Here is a 17,733-nt window from a genome sequence, read left to right as displayed (position 1 = left end):
ATATGCATCCTCTTTTAGGAAAGGGATAGAGGGAATTTTTTTAATGACCAGAATTTATTTTTTAGATGATTAAAGTAACCTCTGAAAATAATAAAACCTCTTTAGTAAAGTATATTAAAATGCTTATATCGATAGATTGTGTGTTTCAAATCTCTGAGAATTTTTGCATTAAACTCCTGCTCATGAGCATTAAGTAAAGCATCCCCTTTTGTTTTTTTAGATGTTTCCAGCCACAAAGTTTACTAATCTGGAGAGATGATTAATGTCAGAGACTCTAAAACAGTAAAACCACAGACACTAAATTAGATATAAATCCATCTGGGTAATATAAGGACTTCACATATAAAAACCAGATGGAAGTTTGGATGGATTTTCTCTGTGCTATATGAGGTAAGTCTAATGTGTTTTCTTACAGAGTTTCTTATTCACACAACAATATTGTCAAAACCCAGCAAGCCCCAGATGACTCCAAAATATTTATATCAATCCATGTCAGCATTTGCACATGGAGTCTTTGCTTTAGCCGTTTGTGGTGCTTTTCAGAAACAATTACGTTACTAGTAATAACTATAGATAAGTCACCCTGGTGGCCAGTGTTTGTGCCCCAATCCTGACAAGAAACAAAAGAGGTTTCCTGAACTTACTGTTTTTAAGAAGCTAACATAGTTCTATCAAATGCCAGATTAATTTCATCTAAGAGACCTAGGAAACAGGAGTTACCTCTGTTTTGTGTATTCTTTTATGAAGTCACTGATTTCTAACTAGTGGCATAATGTCTACTTGTAAGCTTTTGGTTATGCTCCTTGGCCTTTTTCTTCTTTATATATGTTTATAAGTCTATTTAGAAAACATATTTTACATTTTTTGGTTTTCTTATTACTCTTCATTTTCATTTCAAACTGCTCTGAAAACTCCAGTTGAGACCTGAACAATGAAGACAGACAGGTTTTCACTCATCTTGAAAATTCCGTTTATTTTTTTCCTGATGTCATTTACCTTATAATTTTTTTTTTTTTAGGAGGAAAGGAGAAAGGAAGAAGAGGAGCACCTTCTAATTAAATTAAAATTCAGCAGTGAATCCACCTCTGTATATAATTAAAAACAGAATACAACACTACTTCAAAAATATTAAAAGAATGGTCATATCCATTGCTAATAAACAGGAAAACAGGCAAGTCTGGTGTCTTGGCTGGAGTGCAAAATAGGACAAACTTTCTACAAGGCAATTTGAAAAACATTTTTAAAAGCATTAAAATTTTGTATGCCCTTTAGTCTAGGAATTCCACTTGTAAAGAAGAATCTTAGCCAGGCGTGGTGACTCGTGCCTGTGATCCCAGCACTTTGGGAGGCAGAGGCAGGAAGATCACTTGAGGTCAGGAGTTTGAGACTAGCCTGGCCACCATGTGAAACCCAGTCTCTACTAGGAACAGAAAAAATTAGCTGGGAGTAGTGGTGTATATCCAAAATCCCAGCTACTCCAGGAGGCTGAGACAGGAGAATTATTTGAACCTGGCAGACAGAGGATGCAGAGAGCCAATATTGTGCTACTGCACTCCAGCCTGGGTGAAAGAGCAAGACCCAACTCAAAAAAAAAAAAAAAAAAAAAAAGAGAGAGAGAGAGAGAATCTTAGAACAATGTTTTACTACAAGATTGTTTATAAAAGCATTGCTTATGACAACAAAAATTACAAATTAAAACTATTCAGATTGGGTAATAAATTACTGTACATACATATGATGACCTGCAGAATTCTTTATAATGTCCGTGGAAGAAGAAAATTATAAAATTGTATGGATACTATAATTCTATTTTTATTAAAATATTATATGTATCTGCCATATACATATGCAAATGTTGGAAATTAACATCAACATATTAATTTTTTCTAGTATAGGTTCTCTCTAGAAGGTCAAATACAATTTTTTCCTTTTCCTTTTTTTCCTGATTTAAAAAATTTATGACAATTAACATGTAATTTGAGCAGCATGAAAATGTTAATGTTATTTAAATTATTTAAAGGCAGAAAAATCTAATCACAGTGAATAATTAGAACTTTTACAAATTGTGCCTTACTTCCCATATGTTCGCTGTCAATAGATATAATAAATCCAAAAGCCAAAATTAGATTTTAGCAGATTTTATCAGATCAGATCGAGGGGATTCAAGATCTAGATGTTCAAATGTATGACAGAAATACAATTACTTCAATTCTCAGATCAGTAAAATGGAGTTTCCAACACTGCTGTCTTTTCTCAATTTTAGTGTATCAGCATCACATAATCTTACATTTATTATTAGCAATGCTTTCTCTAACATATTCAGCATGCAAACCAGAAAAACCTTTTCCTCTAATCGTTGCCCCATTTGGTGGTATCTTTTTTAAATAAGTTGCTCTCATATTAAAATGCATTCAAATTTAATTTTTTGAGAACAGCAAACTCAAAAATCTGAGTCACTGTCATTGCATACACTAGCAATACTTGAAGAAAGCAAATACCTACATCATCCTCTTGCCCATCAGTGCCTGCATTGTGGATGTCAGGATAATGTTTCAGAAACTGGGCTACATAGGTCATAATAGACTTCTCATCTGGTTTATCCACATCAACATCTGAAAAAACAAAAAAAGAAATGTGAATAAATTAATTAGCATTCATTGGATTTTAATAATACAAGCTTTGATATCTAACTATCATACCAAAAACACTAAACGCAGAAGGAAAACAGAAGCACTATTTAGAATTTTGGAGGGCGAGGAGGGTAAACCAAATTTCATCTGGATATTACATGATGGAAATTATATTACTCAGAAAGATGACACATTTTAACAAACAGCATTTAAGAAAGTAGCATATATGTCATTTAAATAAGACATACAGTATCTCATGAGACAGTATCTGATACTGTCTGGTTACTCAGTATGAGTACTGAGTATGAGAATACTGTATGGTTACTCAAACATTCTGTCTAGTTAACTGAACACAAATAATATGTAAATTTTAAAACTGGCATAAATGGGTAGTACAAAAATGCTTACAAGTGTGACACTGAATGACAGTTTATATACTATATATGACTAAATATAGACAAGCCTCTTCTCTGCCCCCAGAAATTTCACTTTAGAAGAAAGGGAGATGCCTTATATTCCATTTCCTGGGCAGCCTCTTCTTTGTGGAGCATTCTCTCCAAATTACAGTGCTTTGAGCAATCAAGCACTCTTCGAGGGAAACTGCCTGAGAAGGCCTCAATCACCGTGATTTTGAAGCTTATAGATATTTATCCAATACAAATGGTAAAAATCAGGCCAATAAATTTATCCAGAGTTAGTAATTATACATGGAAGTAAGAATGCATAAGTAAAAAATGCTATAAACAAGTCTTTTAAGTATCAATTTTAAAGGCAAAAAAAATGATTATGACTTCAGAGCAATTTACAGAGCAAAAAGCAAACCAAATTGCTACAATAAAGTATAAAACTAATCTAATCTTTTGTAAAAGTTCTTTTTGGTCAGAGGTATAATTTCTATGACTTGCAATGTAGGGTTTAAAGAGTGCTACAATTCACACCATTTAAAAGGAAGCAAAGATAATGAATTCTGAAATTTGTTAAATGACTCAAAGGTGATGAGTCAAACCGTTGAGTAAAACTTTTTTTTCAGGAAATATGAAAGTGGAAACAAAAGCAATATTTAATACATGATTTAACATAGTATATGCTGTTAACTACATATGTAAATCATAAAATAATTATTATAATAGACTTGGAGTACTTAATCTGTATGCCTAAAAGCTTATACATCCAAGTTGGTTAAATAACTTTTTGAAGGGGAAGTTCTCATTAAGAAATTAGAGGAAAGTCTTACATCTAGGATAGCCTTGTATTTAGGCAACCTCAGTTTCTGACCATCAAAGAAAATATTAAGATCTTCCAGTCTGGTAGATATGAAAGAATCATGTATATTCTTCTTTCATCCCACTTCAGGAATAATGTCAGCTCTGTTACATCCTCTGAAATTGATGGCTGGAATACGTGTTTTTCCCTTGATTTATTTTTGTGCAGAAAGAAGGCAGAAAGCCCTTTGATATCCTAGTGAAAGTGGGGGTGGGGGCAGAGTGGGACTCAAAACAGAATCCTAAAATGTCAAGGAATCTCCATGGGGCCCTTCATCTTCGAGGAAACCTAACTGGGTCTCTGTAACTTACTCTTAGAAACACAAGTCTATCCTCTTTGTTTCAGAGCTAGGGAAGTTCAGTCTGAAATTCCATCGTTAAAAATAATTTTCAGTGGATCCCATGAAGATAGAGAGTAGAATGGTGGTTACCAGAGGCCAGGAAGGGTAGGGAGGAGAGGGAAAAATAATTTACTTTCACTGTGTATTTACATTTCTGCATTCACTGATATAAATGTCCGTAATTGCCAACCCACATAAATTATCTGTGACATTTGGAACTTCACTTTGATACTTTTGTTTCAACATAGCTAACAACTTACTAGTTTATAAAAGTTTATCAAAGGCATCTAAATTGTCTTTTGAAGGCTTGAAAGAGTTCACTCCATTTCCAAGAAGTCTTAACACTCACAGCCTTACCAAAAAAATGTACCAAACACTTAAAATGACAAATATTAGTCAAATATTTATGTAGTTTGTTGATTGACACCAAAACACTGCATGGTTAAAAACATTTCTAAGTATGAATAATCTACATCTTCTAGACCTCTGCGATTATATAATTATATTATCCTGTCACCCTCCCCTCATACACACACTTCTAAAACTTTCATTCCACCCTTTAGCATATTAAGTCCAGTTCACCTGACTGATATACCGATGCCAAAGTGTTGTTTGGAGCAATGAAATCATATTTTACCCCAACCATGGTGGTAGATATTTATCCAGAAGAAAATTGATGCAGGAAAATACCATTACTTCCCACTTTTCTCCAGCTTTCTGGCTTGGAAGAATCTTGGAAGTCATGTGTATTTCTAAGTTTAAGAAATCTAAGACATTTAAACCCTCAGCTGCGCGCGGTGGCTCAAGCCTGTAATCCCAGCACTTTGGGAGGCCGAGGCAGGCAGATCACGAGGTCAGAAGATTGAGACCATCCTGGCTAACACGGTGAAACCCCATATCTACTAAAAATACAAAAAATTAGCCGGGCGTGGTGGCGGGCGCCTGTAGTCCCAGCTACTCCGGAGGCTGAGGCAGGAGAATGATGTGAACTCGGGAGGCGGAGCTTGCAGTGAGCCAAGATCGCGCCACTGCACTCCAGCCTGGGCGACGGAGCGAGACTCCGTCTCACAAAAAAAAAAAGAAAAGAAAAGAAAAGAAAAGACATTTAAACCCTCTGTGTTAATGTATACAGCAGTCAATGATTATTCAGCCTACCTTCAGGATCTAGCAGTCTTGGGATCCCCAGTTCCGTTTCGGCGATAGTGAAAGCATCCTCCAGATTTTCTCGGTTGGATCTGCCTTTCACTTTCTCCAAGTCCACCAGTTCGGGTCGAATGGCATGAATAACTGAATGAAAGGCAACCCCGCTTCTCCAACTCTTCCCAAAATCTTTCACTTCTATTCCAGTCTGCCTTTGTGTTATAAAAACATAAAATGATGTCACATTCTGAATAGATACAAGGACTTTCTTCAAGACCTCATGCAAAATCCAGTGCTTTTCACCAACAATATGCAGAGAACTGTATCAGTTCATTGTGTTTGAGAAAAATTAAGGAAAACAAAATTTTAGGGGTAACAAGATAAGATGTTGAAATTCCAGTTCTATATTTAGAGATTTCTATGTTGGATTTTCAGTAATTAAGATAGTTAATTTAAAGCATATTTTACATTCATTTTATAAAGAAAATCAATTTAGAGAAAATGCTGAAAAATTTTAAGCAAACAAATTATAAAGATGCCAAAAGTGATAGTAATTAACCACTGTATACTTTTTGTAGAAAGATCTAACACGTTTCTAATGGGAAGCAGCACTGTGTTGTACAAGGTTATAACAGACTAAGATAATGTGGCTGAATGCTTTCCAATGCAATAGAACAGACAAATGCAAATATTGCAATTATATCTCTCAAGTGTTCACAAGGGACCCTGTATTCCACCTAAATGCAAACAATAATTCCAATTACTCCACCAATAAAACTGTTTGTAAACTCCCTTTTTTGTAATTGTCTTGAGGGCAAGCCCTGGTGGTAATTCTTTTTTCTTTGGTGGTAGATTTGATTAACTCAAAGCCAGTTATTAAGAAACTGATTTCAAGTTGGTAGTCATATTTTGCCTTTGGAAAGCAGAAGTGAGGCAAGTTCATAATGAATGATTATTTTTTCTACATGTAATTTATCAATTATAAAGGTAGTTCCGAAAACAGAGTTGTAAAGATGATTTTGAGCATTGGCTGCACCCCTTGATTAAGTGGAGGGCCTGCAAATATGATCACTTAATTAGGGAACATTCAATGGATAAAGTCATCTGGTAGTTTCTTTTTAAAAAGTTAGTCTCATTAACCTTATAGTCGTCACTAAATAAAGCAAAATATCACTCAATTAATTTTTACTAGAATTTCAATATTTTCATGAAAAATACAACCTGACTGGTATGCTGATTAATATAATGAGTTTATAAATGTCCATTATTATTACTATTATTATTGAGACAGTCTCACTCATTCTGTTGCCCAGGCTGGAGTGCAGTGGCACAATCTTGGCTCACTGCAACCTCCACCTCCCAGGCTCAAGGGATTCTTGTGCCTCAGCCTCCCAAATAGCTGGGATTTCAGGCATGTGCCACAACACCTGGCTAATTTTTGTATTTTTAGTAGAGACAGGGTTTCATCATGTCGGCCAGGCTGGTCTCAAATTCCTGGCCTCAAGTGATACACCCGCCTGGGCCTCAAAAGTGCTGCAATTACAGGTGTGAGCCACCACGCCAAGCCTATCCTTAAATTTTATCGCAGACAACTTCTCATTCACTTTAAAACATATTTTACCAATGTACACTGTTTGCATAAAATATATTATGCATCATTGAGCCTGATCATTGGCTTCATCTACAAATATCCTAAAAACAATTTTATGAGATTCCAGTAATTGTAAAGTAATCTTGAATCTTCTTTTAGTTATTTTCAAGCTTACGTCTCTGGTAGTATGGATATAATTTTTTTCAGCAGACAGCTGACATCCATGCAGGTTGAACAGTATGTCCTTTTTATCTATTCATTTGTAATCCATCTCTGACTTAATTTTATTTTTCTTTGCCCACATTTCCTCATTTAAAAATGTTTTTGTACCCTGTTAAGCCACCTCAAATTAGTTTTTAACAAAATTCAGTGGGGTGTAAATACATAATTAGTTAGTAAATATTCACCATGTAATTAGCTATTTCTAATTTTCTTGAACTTGTTTATTGTTTGAGACATTTTCAAAGAGAAATACATAATATGCTTTTCTAAATATTTACTATACTGAAATAATTAAAAATGTTTCAGCATGTTTTATTTCTTCTATATTTGTTGAAAAAATATATGTAGGTATACACACACACACACACACACACACACACACACACAGTTTCCTATTACATCAGTTAAAGTAGTAGGTAATATTCCTTAAAAGTTTTAGTTTAAACCTCTTATTTGAGTATTTTAGATACAAACCCAAAGAAAATTTAGACACACCATTTAAAGAAGTGATGAAGGGTGACCAATTTATAAGCATTTCTGACCTCTAATATGTATTTACTTCAAGTTACTTTGAATAACTATGGCTATGCATGTATTTATTTTGTTACCTCACTAATTTTTGTCCAAAAAATATTGTTCTGCTTATACATGTGATAATAGGTATGCAAATGTAAGATATGCTATAACTTAATGCTTTTATTTCTGATAATATGTATTGATAGTGGATGAAATTAGTTTTAAAAATTAGAGGACTTAACTATCTTATGTTACTGAAACCATTTTTTAATTTATTTCTCAAATATTTTTGAACTTTATATGAAAACAGTGGATACACCCTGATAACTAGTCTAGTGTTTACTGGATGTTTTATCATTTCCCACCATCTTCAATCTTATGAGTGTGATGAACTTCCAAACTAGAGTCCCATGAAATATTATGATTTTAGGAATAACATCACTCATACCTCAAAATGGATACAGATTCTAAAGTCTTTCACACATGTTAGATAATAAGTTGCTTGAAAAGTATATACTGGGATAGTGTAAAAGCAGTTTTTAGAAAAAATTATCAACAGTTTGGTAGCATCATGGAATCGTGTTCATTACAGAATTTTTATGGCAGAGAAAAGTCATCGCCCCAAACCTCTAAATTTATGCAGCTACAAAAGAAATGGATCTTATTGATTGCTCACGGGTGGAGAATCCTCAGGCCCAGGATTCTGGACATTGGCCTAGATAAGGAAAGTAAAACTTCCACTGATGTTACCAATATATAAGTTGTAGCAATGACTTTGAGCTGTCACCAGACTCTTGCACATCTTTGAAACCCAACATAGCATGCATGAAACTAAATTAAATGCTGGATAATTCTAACAGCATTAAATTTGAGTTTACTTCAAGCTACTGTTTTATTAAAAGAAAATCAATTTGTTTTTGGTTAATTTAATGCCGTGTGAAGCAATGGACCACAGAGTACCACCTTGACATTATTGCAAAGTTTAATTGCAATAGCATCGTAACACATCAGCATGCAGTCACCAGTCTTCTCCCTACCCAGTTAAGTTGTAAGAGACATTAATGCCACAGTGGATGCAATTAAACAGTGTTCCAGCAATGTGGGAAGGGTTTTTTAAATTTTATTTCTACTTCAGATTCTAAAGTGCCACAAAGCTTTGTTTTCAGAAATATATTTGACTACAACTTGACTCATGAAAACATATCCCAAATTAGAAAACCGGCAACACACTTTAAAAGTTAAACAAAACAACATAAATTAGTAACACTAATTACATCCTCTGTTTCTCTTTTATTTTTTTATTTTGCTCTTCAAACACCTTAAAATAGAACTCCCTATGTTTAGCACCTCAATATTTTATAATAAGTACTTGTTTACAACTATTTTCCAGAAGTAGAGAATCAAATTCAGATTAGATTTAAGCATGCAAAACAAGATAAAAAATGAGTAATTTTACATGATGTTTAGGAAAATCAAACAAAAGCATACTCTACATGAAAGTACTTACCCCGACCACATCAGACGGCAAAATACTTATATGGTCAAGTGAAAACTCCATTGAAATTGCTATGAGGAAACATTTTTTGAGAGCACTCTTTTTTTTTTTTTTTTTTTTTTTTTTTTTTTTTTTTTTTTTTTTTTTTTTTTTTGAAATGGAGTCTAGCTCTGTTGCTCAGGCTGGAGCGCAAAGGTACAATCTTGATCTCAGCTCACCGCAACCTCCACCTCCCAGGTCCAAGCAATTCTGGTGCCTCAGCCTCCTGAGTAGCTGGGTTTACTGGCACACGCCACCATGCCCAGCTAATTTCTGTATTTTTATTAGAGATGGGGGTTTCACCATATTGGCCAGGCTGGTCTCAATCTCCTGAACTCAAGTGATCTGCCTTCCTCAGCCTCCCAAAGTGCTGGGATTATAGGCATGAGTCACTGTACCTGTCTGAGAGCAGTCATTTTCTATCCACTATTATCATATAAATGCATACACATGTAAATTTATTATGCCTAGAGGAGAACCGAAAACTAGATGCAAATTCTCAGCTCATAAAGCTAGAGTTGACAAAAAAATCTACACTCTGGATAAAAAATGAGACCAAAGGGAAAAAATTTAAAAACTAAAATTGCTAGAAAGTTTCAGAACATAAAAAAAAAATAATAATGTTTTGGAATGTGTACCTTAGTTCACATTTTCTTAAATAGAACATACTGGTCTCATGAAGAGATAACCAAGTTTAAACTTCGAATTTATTTATGTAAAGATTATTTAATAGGAGCGGAAACTCTAAACAATGACCTAAATAGAATTAGCCCTCAAGCTACTCAAAATTTAGGATTAATCAGTTTAATTAATTAGGCCCAATAACATGAATAAAGAAAAAATTAATTTTATAAGAGCATTTTCCTAGAGTCTTAGTGGTGATTTGTGTTTATATCTCAATTCAAGGAAAGAGTGAAACAAGCACTAAAGCAAAGTCATTCATTCAAATGTCTCTTCACAGTTTGCAATCATTAGAAGGTGCAATTAGTAATACATTCATAACTCAAATTATTTATGGATTGCGAATTTAGACAAACTCTTGATACTTACTTGCCAGCCGTGTACTGAACCCACTTTAATAAAGCCTTCTTAGCATTTCCTTGGATCTTGGTGGTCACCTTCCGTTTACTTGGTGGGCTAGGAGTCTCAGAGCTAACTATGCTGTCCACGGAGGATGCGCTGCTGGACAAAGACTGGAGCTGGGGCAGGTTGCTGGTCAACTCTTCGATCTGTTTGAGAGTTAACAGCCAGCAAAAATAGAAGCATTATCTTTGTTATTATTTCCTCGGATGTTTTACTTTTCCACCTACAAATGAGTTATGGTAACACCCTTGACATTCCTGACAAAATGCAAGCTCTTAAAAGGCATGATTAATATCTTATTCCTCTTCGCACTTCCCATTCCACCCCAGCTGTATCTTACACACATATTTATAGAATACATGAATGAATTAATCAACTAAAACCTACTGGTTAGAACAATTATTCTGGATAAAATGGCAAGTTCATTTCTCTCCTTCATGTCTAAAAGGAGTTTAGAACTGCTCCCTTCCAAATAAAACAGAAAAGTTTCCTGAGCTCCTTCTGCAACATATTTCATCTCCATTGTGAGGTGCTAACTTTTCAGATTGGGCACCTCTGCTGGAGTACTTTGGGATTTGAGGTTCCATGTGCAACAGCTTTGCAAGGGAGAAGAGGAAATTCTGCTACCAAAGAAACAACGTATGTGTGAAAGGTACATTTCTGCTAAGTTAAGGATCAACCCCAAAGATATGGCAAATGAGAGCATTATTAAAATGGCCACCACCATCTCCCTCCGTGACATTGCATCAACTAAAAAAGGAACTGTAGCACAATACCTGGAAATACAGAATAATGGTCCACATCAATCCAAGAACTATTGAGGGTCGGCCATCAGCTATATCGGTGGAGTTAATGTTGACTAATTTAATCTGTTTAAAAAAGAGAAACTGTACTAGTAATGTACTAGAATATTATAACTCATTTAATTACGTAGCAATTAGGCCTTTAGTAGACATCAATACGATCTGATCATACCTATGTAACGGTACACGGGAGTAAGTAGAGTGAGGTATCGAAACAAACAACCACATGGTTTCAGTGAAAATTTCAGGGGGCTTTGTTAGGTGTACAAAGTAAAAACTATAAAATGGATTTCAGAAACTTCTTTTAAGGCTGAAAAAATATAACATGCAGGGAACTACCAACAAAAATGCCAAACAGAAAAAAAAAAATGTTAATCTTTATATTTAGAGGTTGACTGGAGCTTAAGAGAAACCGCAATGAGAAGTTTAAGAAGATGCACTTACTTTGAAGTTCGTTACTAAATAGCATGAAACTTATGTTCCCTTTTACCTATAAAAATCAGGAGTTAAGAACTCTAAAATTTGTACTAACCGGTGATCCTCTGTGCATGGACTGACATGAAAAACAAAGGGAGAAGATAATAGATATACATAAATCATCTTTCAAAATCAGCATTATTTGTTCAAAGGGAATAAAGAGATAGGTAGTCAGTTTAGAACGTGACTGTGGTAATATGTTTTAAAGAAAAACAAAGGAAAGGCAAGAAATAGCAAAATAGAGACTATTAGCATTCAGTTCCCTAATTTTGGGCAACGACATATAAAGCATTCAGGAGAGACATCAATCCATGTACAATTGTCCCCAATTTTTCATGCTAATATTTTCTCAGCTACTACAAAGTTATTTGCTAAGTCCCCCAAAAATGGATTTATATGGTTAAATCTATCTCATTCAATTTCTATAACCTACCATCAAAAACATCCTTTTAGTAATTCTTAAACACAAATTAGAAACAATAATAATAAAGTACTCCTTAGACCTCTAGCTCAATAATTCTCAGCCAAGATTTCATGAAGTGTGTTATTAATAAAAAGCTCAGATGTTTGTACATTTTTTATTCAAAAAAATTTTCAGATGCAAAATCATTTCATAAATACTTTACTCTTAAAAGTTTAGATTTACTTGTTTTACATCACAGGGGTGGAGTAAAAGCTGGCACAAAAATTATAAATGATTCGAGGTATGCCTATGGGATTTTTGTCTCACTGGTGAAGTTCGTTCACCAGGTTCAATGACAGATAATAAAAATTGAGAACTGCCAGAGATTATAAACTTGTATATCTACTTCTTTTGAATCAAGCAGTGTAAGACATGTAATATATGTTTGTGGAAAATAAAGAACACCAGTTATATTTTTTAACTTTTTGTGAAATAATATACTGTGATCTCTAGAATCGTTGTGAGAGCTTCATTTTACAACTTCTCCAGAATTTTCCCACATCCATTTTAGCATATATACACCAAACATTTATAATATATGCTAATATCCATAAGATTAATGCATTTCATAGGGGAAAAATGCTTCCTTTTCCTTGTGTATCATTTTTTTAAAAATGCTATTGAATATAATTTGAAATATCCTACCTCAACCCAGTTCCAACTGTACTTGGAATTGTACATTGTTAACATATTCAATTTATTACAGAACCTAAGGGTCTTTTGCCTAACTTGTGAAAAAAAATGTTTTTCATGATTATCTGCCCTAAAATGTGTTTCACAATGAGTTTAGGGAGCACAGGTTGGTTTGTCTGTTTATTTAACCTTCCATCTCTTGCAAAATCCTACTGAATTTACAATACATTCTTAATAGCCTAGGAGGGTAGGATGGGCAATAGAGACACATCCAAAGAGACCAAAGAGACTAAAGAATTTCCAGAAGCCAGAAAGAAGATGGGACCTATTGACAGATAAAACCAGAGCAGAAGGATGTTGAGCCAGAGGTTCTCAAAGTGTGATTCCCAGAGTCACAGCAAGCACATCCCCCGGAAACTTGTGAGGGATGTATAGTCTGAGACTTCATCTTGGACCCATTAAACCAGAAACTAAGGAACTGAGGCTCTGGAAAGTGTGTTAAAACCTTCAGGCAATTCTGATGCACATTAGTGCTTCAGAATGCTAGACTAGACCATTGTACCCGGCCCATGTAATCTGGACAAGTCTGAGTTATAAGACAGAGGCTTGAATGGAATGAATTATTATTTGTGTCCCTCCAAAAATCATTATTTTGAAATGTAACTCCCAATGTGACTGTATTTGGAGAATGGGTCTTTAAAGAGATAACTGAAGTTAAATGAGTTCATAAGCTTGGGGCCCTAATCCAATAAGATTTTTTTTTTTTTTTTTTTTTTTTTTTTTTTGAGACGAGTCTCACTCTGTTACCTAGGAGGGAGCGCAGTGGCACGAACTTGGCTCACTGCAACCTCCACCTCCCAGGTTCAAGCGATTCTCCTGTCTCAGATGGGATTACAGGCATGCGCCACCACGCCCGGCTAATTTTTGCATCTTTAGTAGAAATGGGGTTTTGGCCTGGCTGGTCTCAGACTCCTGACAGCAAGCAATCTAGCCACCTTGGCCTCCCAAAGTGCTGGTATTAGAGGAGTTAGCCACCATGCCAGGCCCAATGAGATTAGTGTTCTTAAAAAAGATGAAGAGAAACTATCATCAGAGTGAACATGCAACCTACAGAATGAAAGAAAACTTTTGCAATCTATCCATATGACAGAAGGCTAATACCCAGAATCTACAAGGAACTTAAACAAATTTACAAGAAAAAAACAAACAACCCCATCAAAAAGTGGGCAAAGGATATGAACAGACACTTCTCAAAAGAAGACATCTATGCAGCCAACAAACACATGAAAAAAAGCTCATCATCACTGGTCTTTAGAGAAATGCAAATCAAAACCACAATGAATGGCAATCATTAAAAGTCAGGAAACAACAGATGCTGGAGAGGATGTAGAGAATTAGGAACACTTTTACACTGTTAGTGGGAGTGTAAATTAGTTCACCCATTGTGCTAGACAGTGTGGTGATCCCTCAAGGATCTAGAACCAGAAATACCATTTGACCCAGCAATCCTATTACTGGGTATATACCCAAAGGATTATAAATCATTCTACTATAAGGGCATGTGCACACATATGTTTATTACAGCACTATTCACAATAGCAAAGACTTAGAAACAACNAAAGAAGACATCTATGCAGCCAACAAACACATGAAAAAAAGCTCATCATCACTGGTCTTTAGAGAAATGCAAATCAAAACCACAATGAATGGCAATCATTAAAAAGTCAGGAAACAACAGATGCTGGAGAGGATGTAGAGAATTAGGAACACTTTTACACTGTTAGTGGGAGTGTAAATTAGTTCACCCATTGTGGTAGACAGTGTGGTGATCCCTCAAGGATCTAGAACCAGAAATACCATTTGACCCAGCAATCCTATTACTGGGTATATACCCAAAGGATTATAAATCATTCTACTATAAGGGCATGTGCACACATATGTTTATTACAGCACTATTCACAATAGCAAAGACTTAGAAACAACCCAAATGCCCATTAATGATAGACTGGATAAAGAAAATGTGGCACATATACACCATAGAATACTATGCAGCCATAAAAAAGGATGAGTTCATGTTCTTTGCAGGGACATGGATGAAGCTGGAAACCATCATTCTCAGCAAACTAACACAAAGAACAGAAAACCAAACACTGCATGTTCTCACTCATAAGTGGGAGTTGAACAATAAGAATACATGGACACAGGGAGGGGAACATCATACACCAGTGCTTGTCTTGGTGGGAGGCTAGAGGAGCTAGCATTAGGAGATACCTAATGTAGATGACGGGTTGATGGGTGCAGCAAACCACCATGGCATGTGTATACCTATGTAACAAACCTGCACATTTTGCACATGTATCCCAGAGCTTAAAGAATAATAATAAAAAAAAATTAAAAAAAACAATGAATACAAAAAAAGATGAAGAGACGCCAAAGATTGATCTTTCTCTCCACACTCACACAGAGAAAATGTCACACAAGGATGCAAAGAGAAAGGAATTGTCACAAGCCAGGAAGAGACGCTTCCCCAGAAAACAGTCCTGGGGCACCTTGATCCTGGACTTCTTACCCCCAAAACTCTGAAAAAATTAATTTCTGTAGTTTAAGCCACCCAGTCTGTGATATGCTGTTATGGCAGCCAAAGTGGGCTGATACACAGCTCACAGATGTTTTAAAAAATATTTGAGACCAGGCACGGTGATTCATGCCTGTAATCCAGCATTTTGGGAAACCAAGGTAGGCTGATAGCTTGAGGTCAGGAGTTCAAGACCAGCCTGGCCAACATGGCAAAACCCCGTTGCTACTAAAAATACAAAAATTAGCTACGCTTGGTGGTGCATGCCTGTAGTCCCAGCTACTCAGGAGGCTGAGGTAGGAGAATCGCTTGAACCTGGGAGATGGAGGTTGCAGTGAGCCAAATTCGTGCCTCTGCACTTCAGCCTGGGCAACAAAGCAAGAGTCTGTCCCCAAAAAACAACAACAAAAAAAAGAAAAAAATTTGAATTATTTGGAAATAAATTTCAAAAACTCTCAGTAAAAATCCAGATTACTAGCTTTTCTTGACANATGGAGTCTCGCTCTGTCGCCCAGGCTGGAGTGCAGTGGCCGGATCTCAGCTCACTGCAAGCTCCGCCTCCCGGGTTTATGCCATTCTCCTGCCTCAGCCTCCCGAGTAGCTGGGACTACAGGCGCCCGCCACCTCGCCCGGCTAGTTTTTTTTTTTGTATTTTTTAGTAGAGACGGGGTTTCACCATGTTAGCCAGGATGGTCTCGATCTCCTGACCTCATGATCTGCCTGTCTCGGCCTCCCAAAGTGCTGGGATTACAGGCGTGAGCCACCGCACCCGGCCCACTAGCTGCTTTCTACAATGAGGTATCAGGTTCCTCATTCTCAACAATAATGCAAGTAGTCAACTGCCTGTCTTATTTAATACATAACTTAAAGGAATTTTAATCATTAATTACATTTTAATAAAAGTCCAGATGACTGGCTTTTCTTGGTAAATTAGAAAACCTGGGATCACAGTTCTTACAGTTCACTGAGGTTACTTTAGTTGGAACTATTTGCTCCCTTCCAGACAGGACGCAGGACCACTCAGTTCTCCTGTTACCACACTTAGCCTGGTACTCACCTCATTCCTTTACATCACCTTTCTGGACCTCACATGAATCTGAATTTATGGCCCCTATCTGCACTCTGATGGGCAGTGGTTGGCTCCCTGTATTACTGTTCTGAATGATCTACCTGACACCTCGTTGGAGAAGGAAACTTGTGGAAAGTGGTGATGGATCTAATCACCAGAGTCACATTTACACATTTCTCATCAGATTCTTACTTATGTTTTTTCAATAGCCCTGCAAATAAGAGAAAAGCTAAGGACACTGTTAGGGTTTCCCCAGTAAAATGAGGAATACCTTCATTATTCCCTAAGTCAAGCTAAATAAGAATAAAAGGACTAAATAAATGTCCTGTTATAAAAAGAAAAAAATTCCAAATGGAAGACAAAGTCACTACAAAGATCAAAAGACAAATTTCTAAAAATACAATTCAGACATAAGTCTTAACTAGTAAAGATGTATGCTAAGATAATAAGTGGGAGTGCACTAAAGAACCTTCCAAAACTCATTACTTCCCACAACCAAACATTTTGTGAGGCTGTGGGATATAGAGGTGCAAGAGAGTGTGGCCAAAAAGAATGTTTCAGGGAGATATGGGGAGGGGATGATTTTTAAAAGATTAAGAGACTTATGGGGAAAAAACAGAAATTCTTTCATTTTGTTCCGATTCTGAAGACATTACTTTTGGTGCTTAGCAAATATATTTAAACTTTATTCTTTATTACTTTGAGTTGTTCTGTGAAAATGGACATTGTGAAAACAAGTCTTCTTTATAAACAATGCCTTTCATAGGTTACGTTGTTAAAGTTTTCTCCAAGGCTTCCAAGTTAATAAGAAGAATTTTGTTTTTGTATTCCTGCCGATCAATATAACTCAGAATGAAGTAGGACACTATTGTCATACAGCTGAAATGGGAGAATGAATGATCTGAGAAACTCTAACTTTATTTTTCATTTTTAATTTTTTAAGAGAAAGAGTCTTGCTCTGTCGCTCAGGCTGAAGTGCAATCACAGCTCACTGTAGCCTCGACCTCCCAGGCTCAAGAGATCCTCCCACCTCAGCCTCTCAAGTAGCTGGGACCATAGGCACATGCCACCACATCTGGCTAATTTGTTTGTTTGTTTGTTTGTTTAGAGACAAGGTCTCACCATGTTGCCCAGGCTGGCCTCAAACTCCAGGGCTCAAGCCATTCACCGGCCCTTCCCTCCCAAAGTGCTGGGATTAGAGGTGTGAGCCATTGCACCTGGTCCTGAAAAACTAAATATCCTGTTTAACAAGGCTTCATTCAGCTTTCGATGAAAATTAATGAAAGGTGAGCAGAAAGAAGAGAAAACCTTCAATAAGAATGAGATTAGTGTGATATGGAAACACTGCCTGATATTGTGTAAGAAGCTAAAATTGTTTTTCACACTATCCTAAT

The 17,733-nt window shown here is 36.0% G+C and overlaps 1 protein-coding gene across 1 annotated transcript in view; it reads right to left on the bottom strand.

The window, feature by feature from the left end:
* The window catches only part of LOC108543340 (nesprin-1), a 259,529-nt gene that overhangs the window by 110,798 nt on the left and 130,998 nt on the right, over nucleotides 1-17,733 (bottom strand). The window contains exons 6-9 of the mRNA XM_017893773.1: nucleotides 11,096-11,188; nucleotides 10,287-10,465; nucleotides 5,389-5,585; nucleotides 2,503-2,612 (exon numbers count right to left, since the gene is read on the bottom strand). Of these exons, the coding sequence (XP_017749262.1) occupies nucleotides 2,503-2,612; nucleotides 5,389-5,585; nucleotides 10,287-10,465; nucleotides 11,096-11,188 (579 nt within the window). The remainder of the gene's footprint in view (nucleotides 1-2,502; nucleotides 2,613-5,388; nucleotides 5,586-10,286; nucleotides 10,466-11,095; nucleotides 11,189-17,733) is intronic.

Source organism: Rhinopithecus bieti, unplaced genomic scaffold, assembly GCF_001698545.2.
Source record: "Rhinopithecus bieti isolate Rb0 unplaced genomic scaffold, ASM169854v2 scaffold_24952, whole genome shotgun sequence".
Classification (NCBI taxonomy): Eukaryota; Metazoa; Chordata; class Mammalia; order Primates; family Cercopithecidae; genus Rhinopithecus; species Rhinopithecus bieti.
The sequence above is the reverse complement of the archived record's forward strand: the minus strand, read 5'-3'. Positions and strand labels throughout refer to the sequence as shown.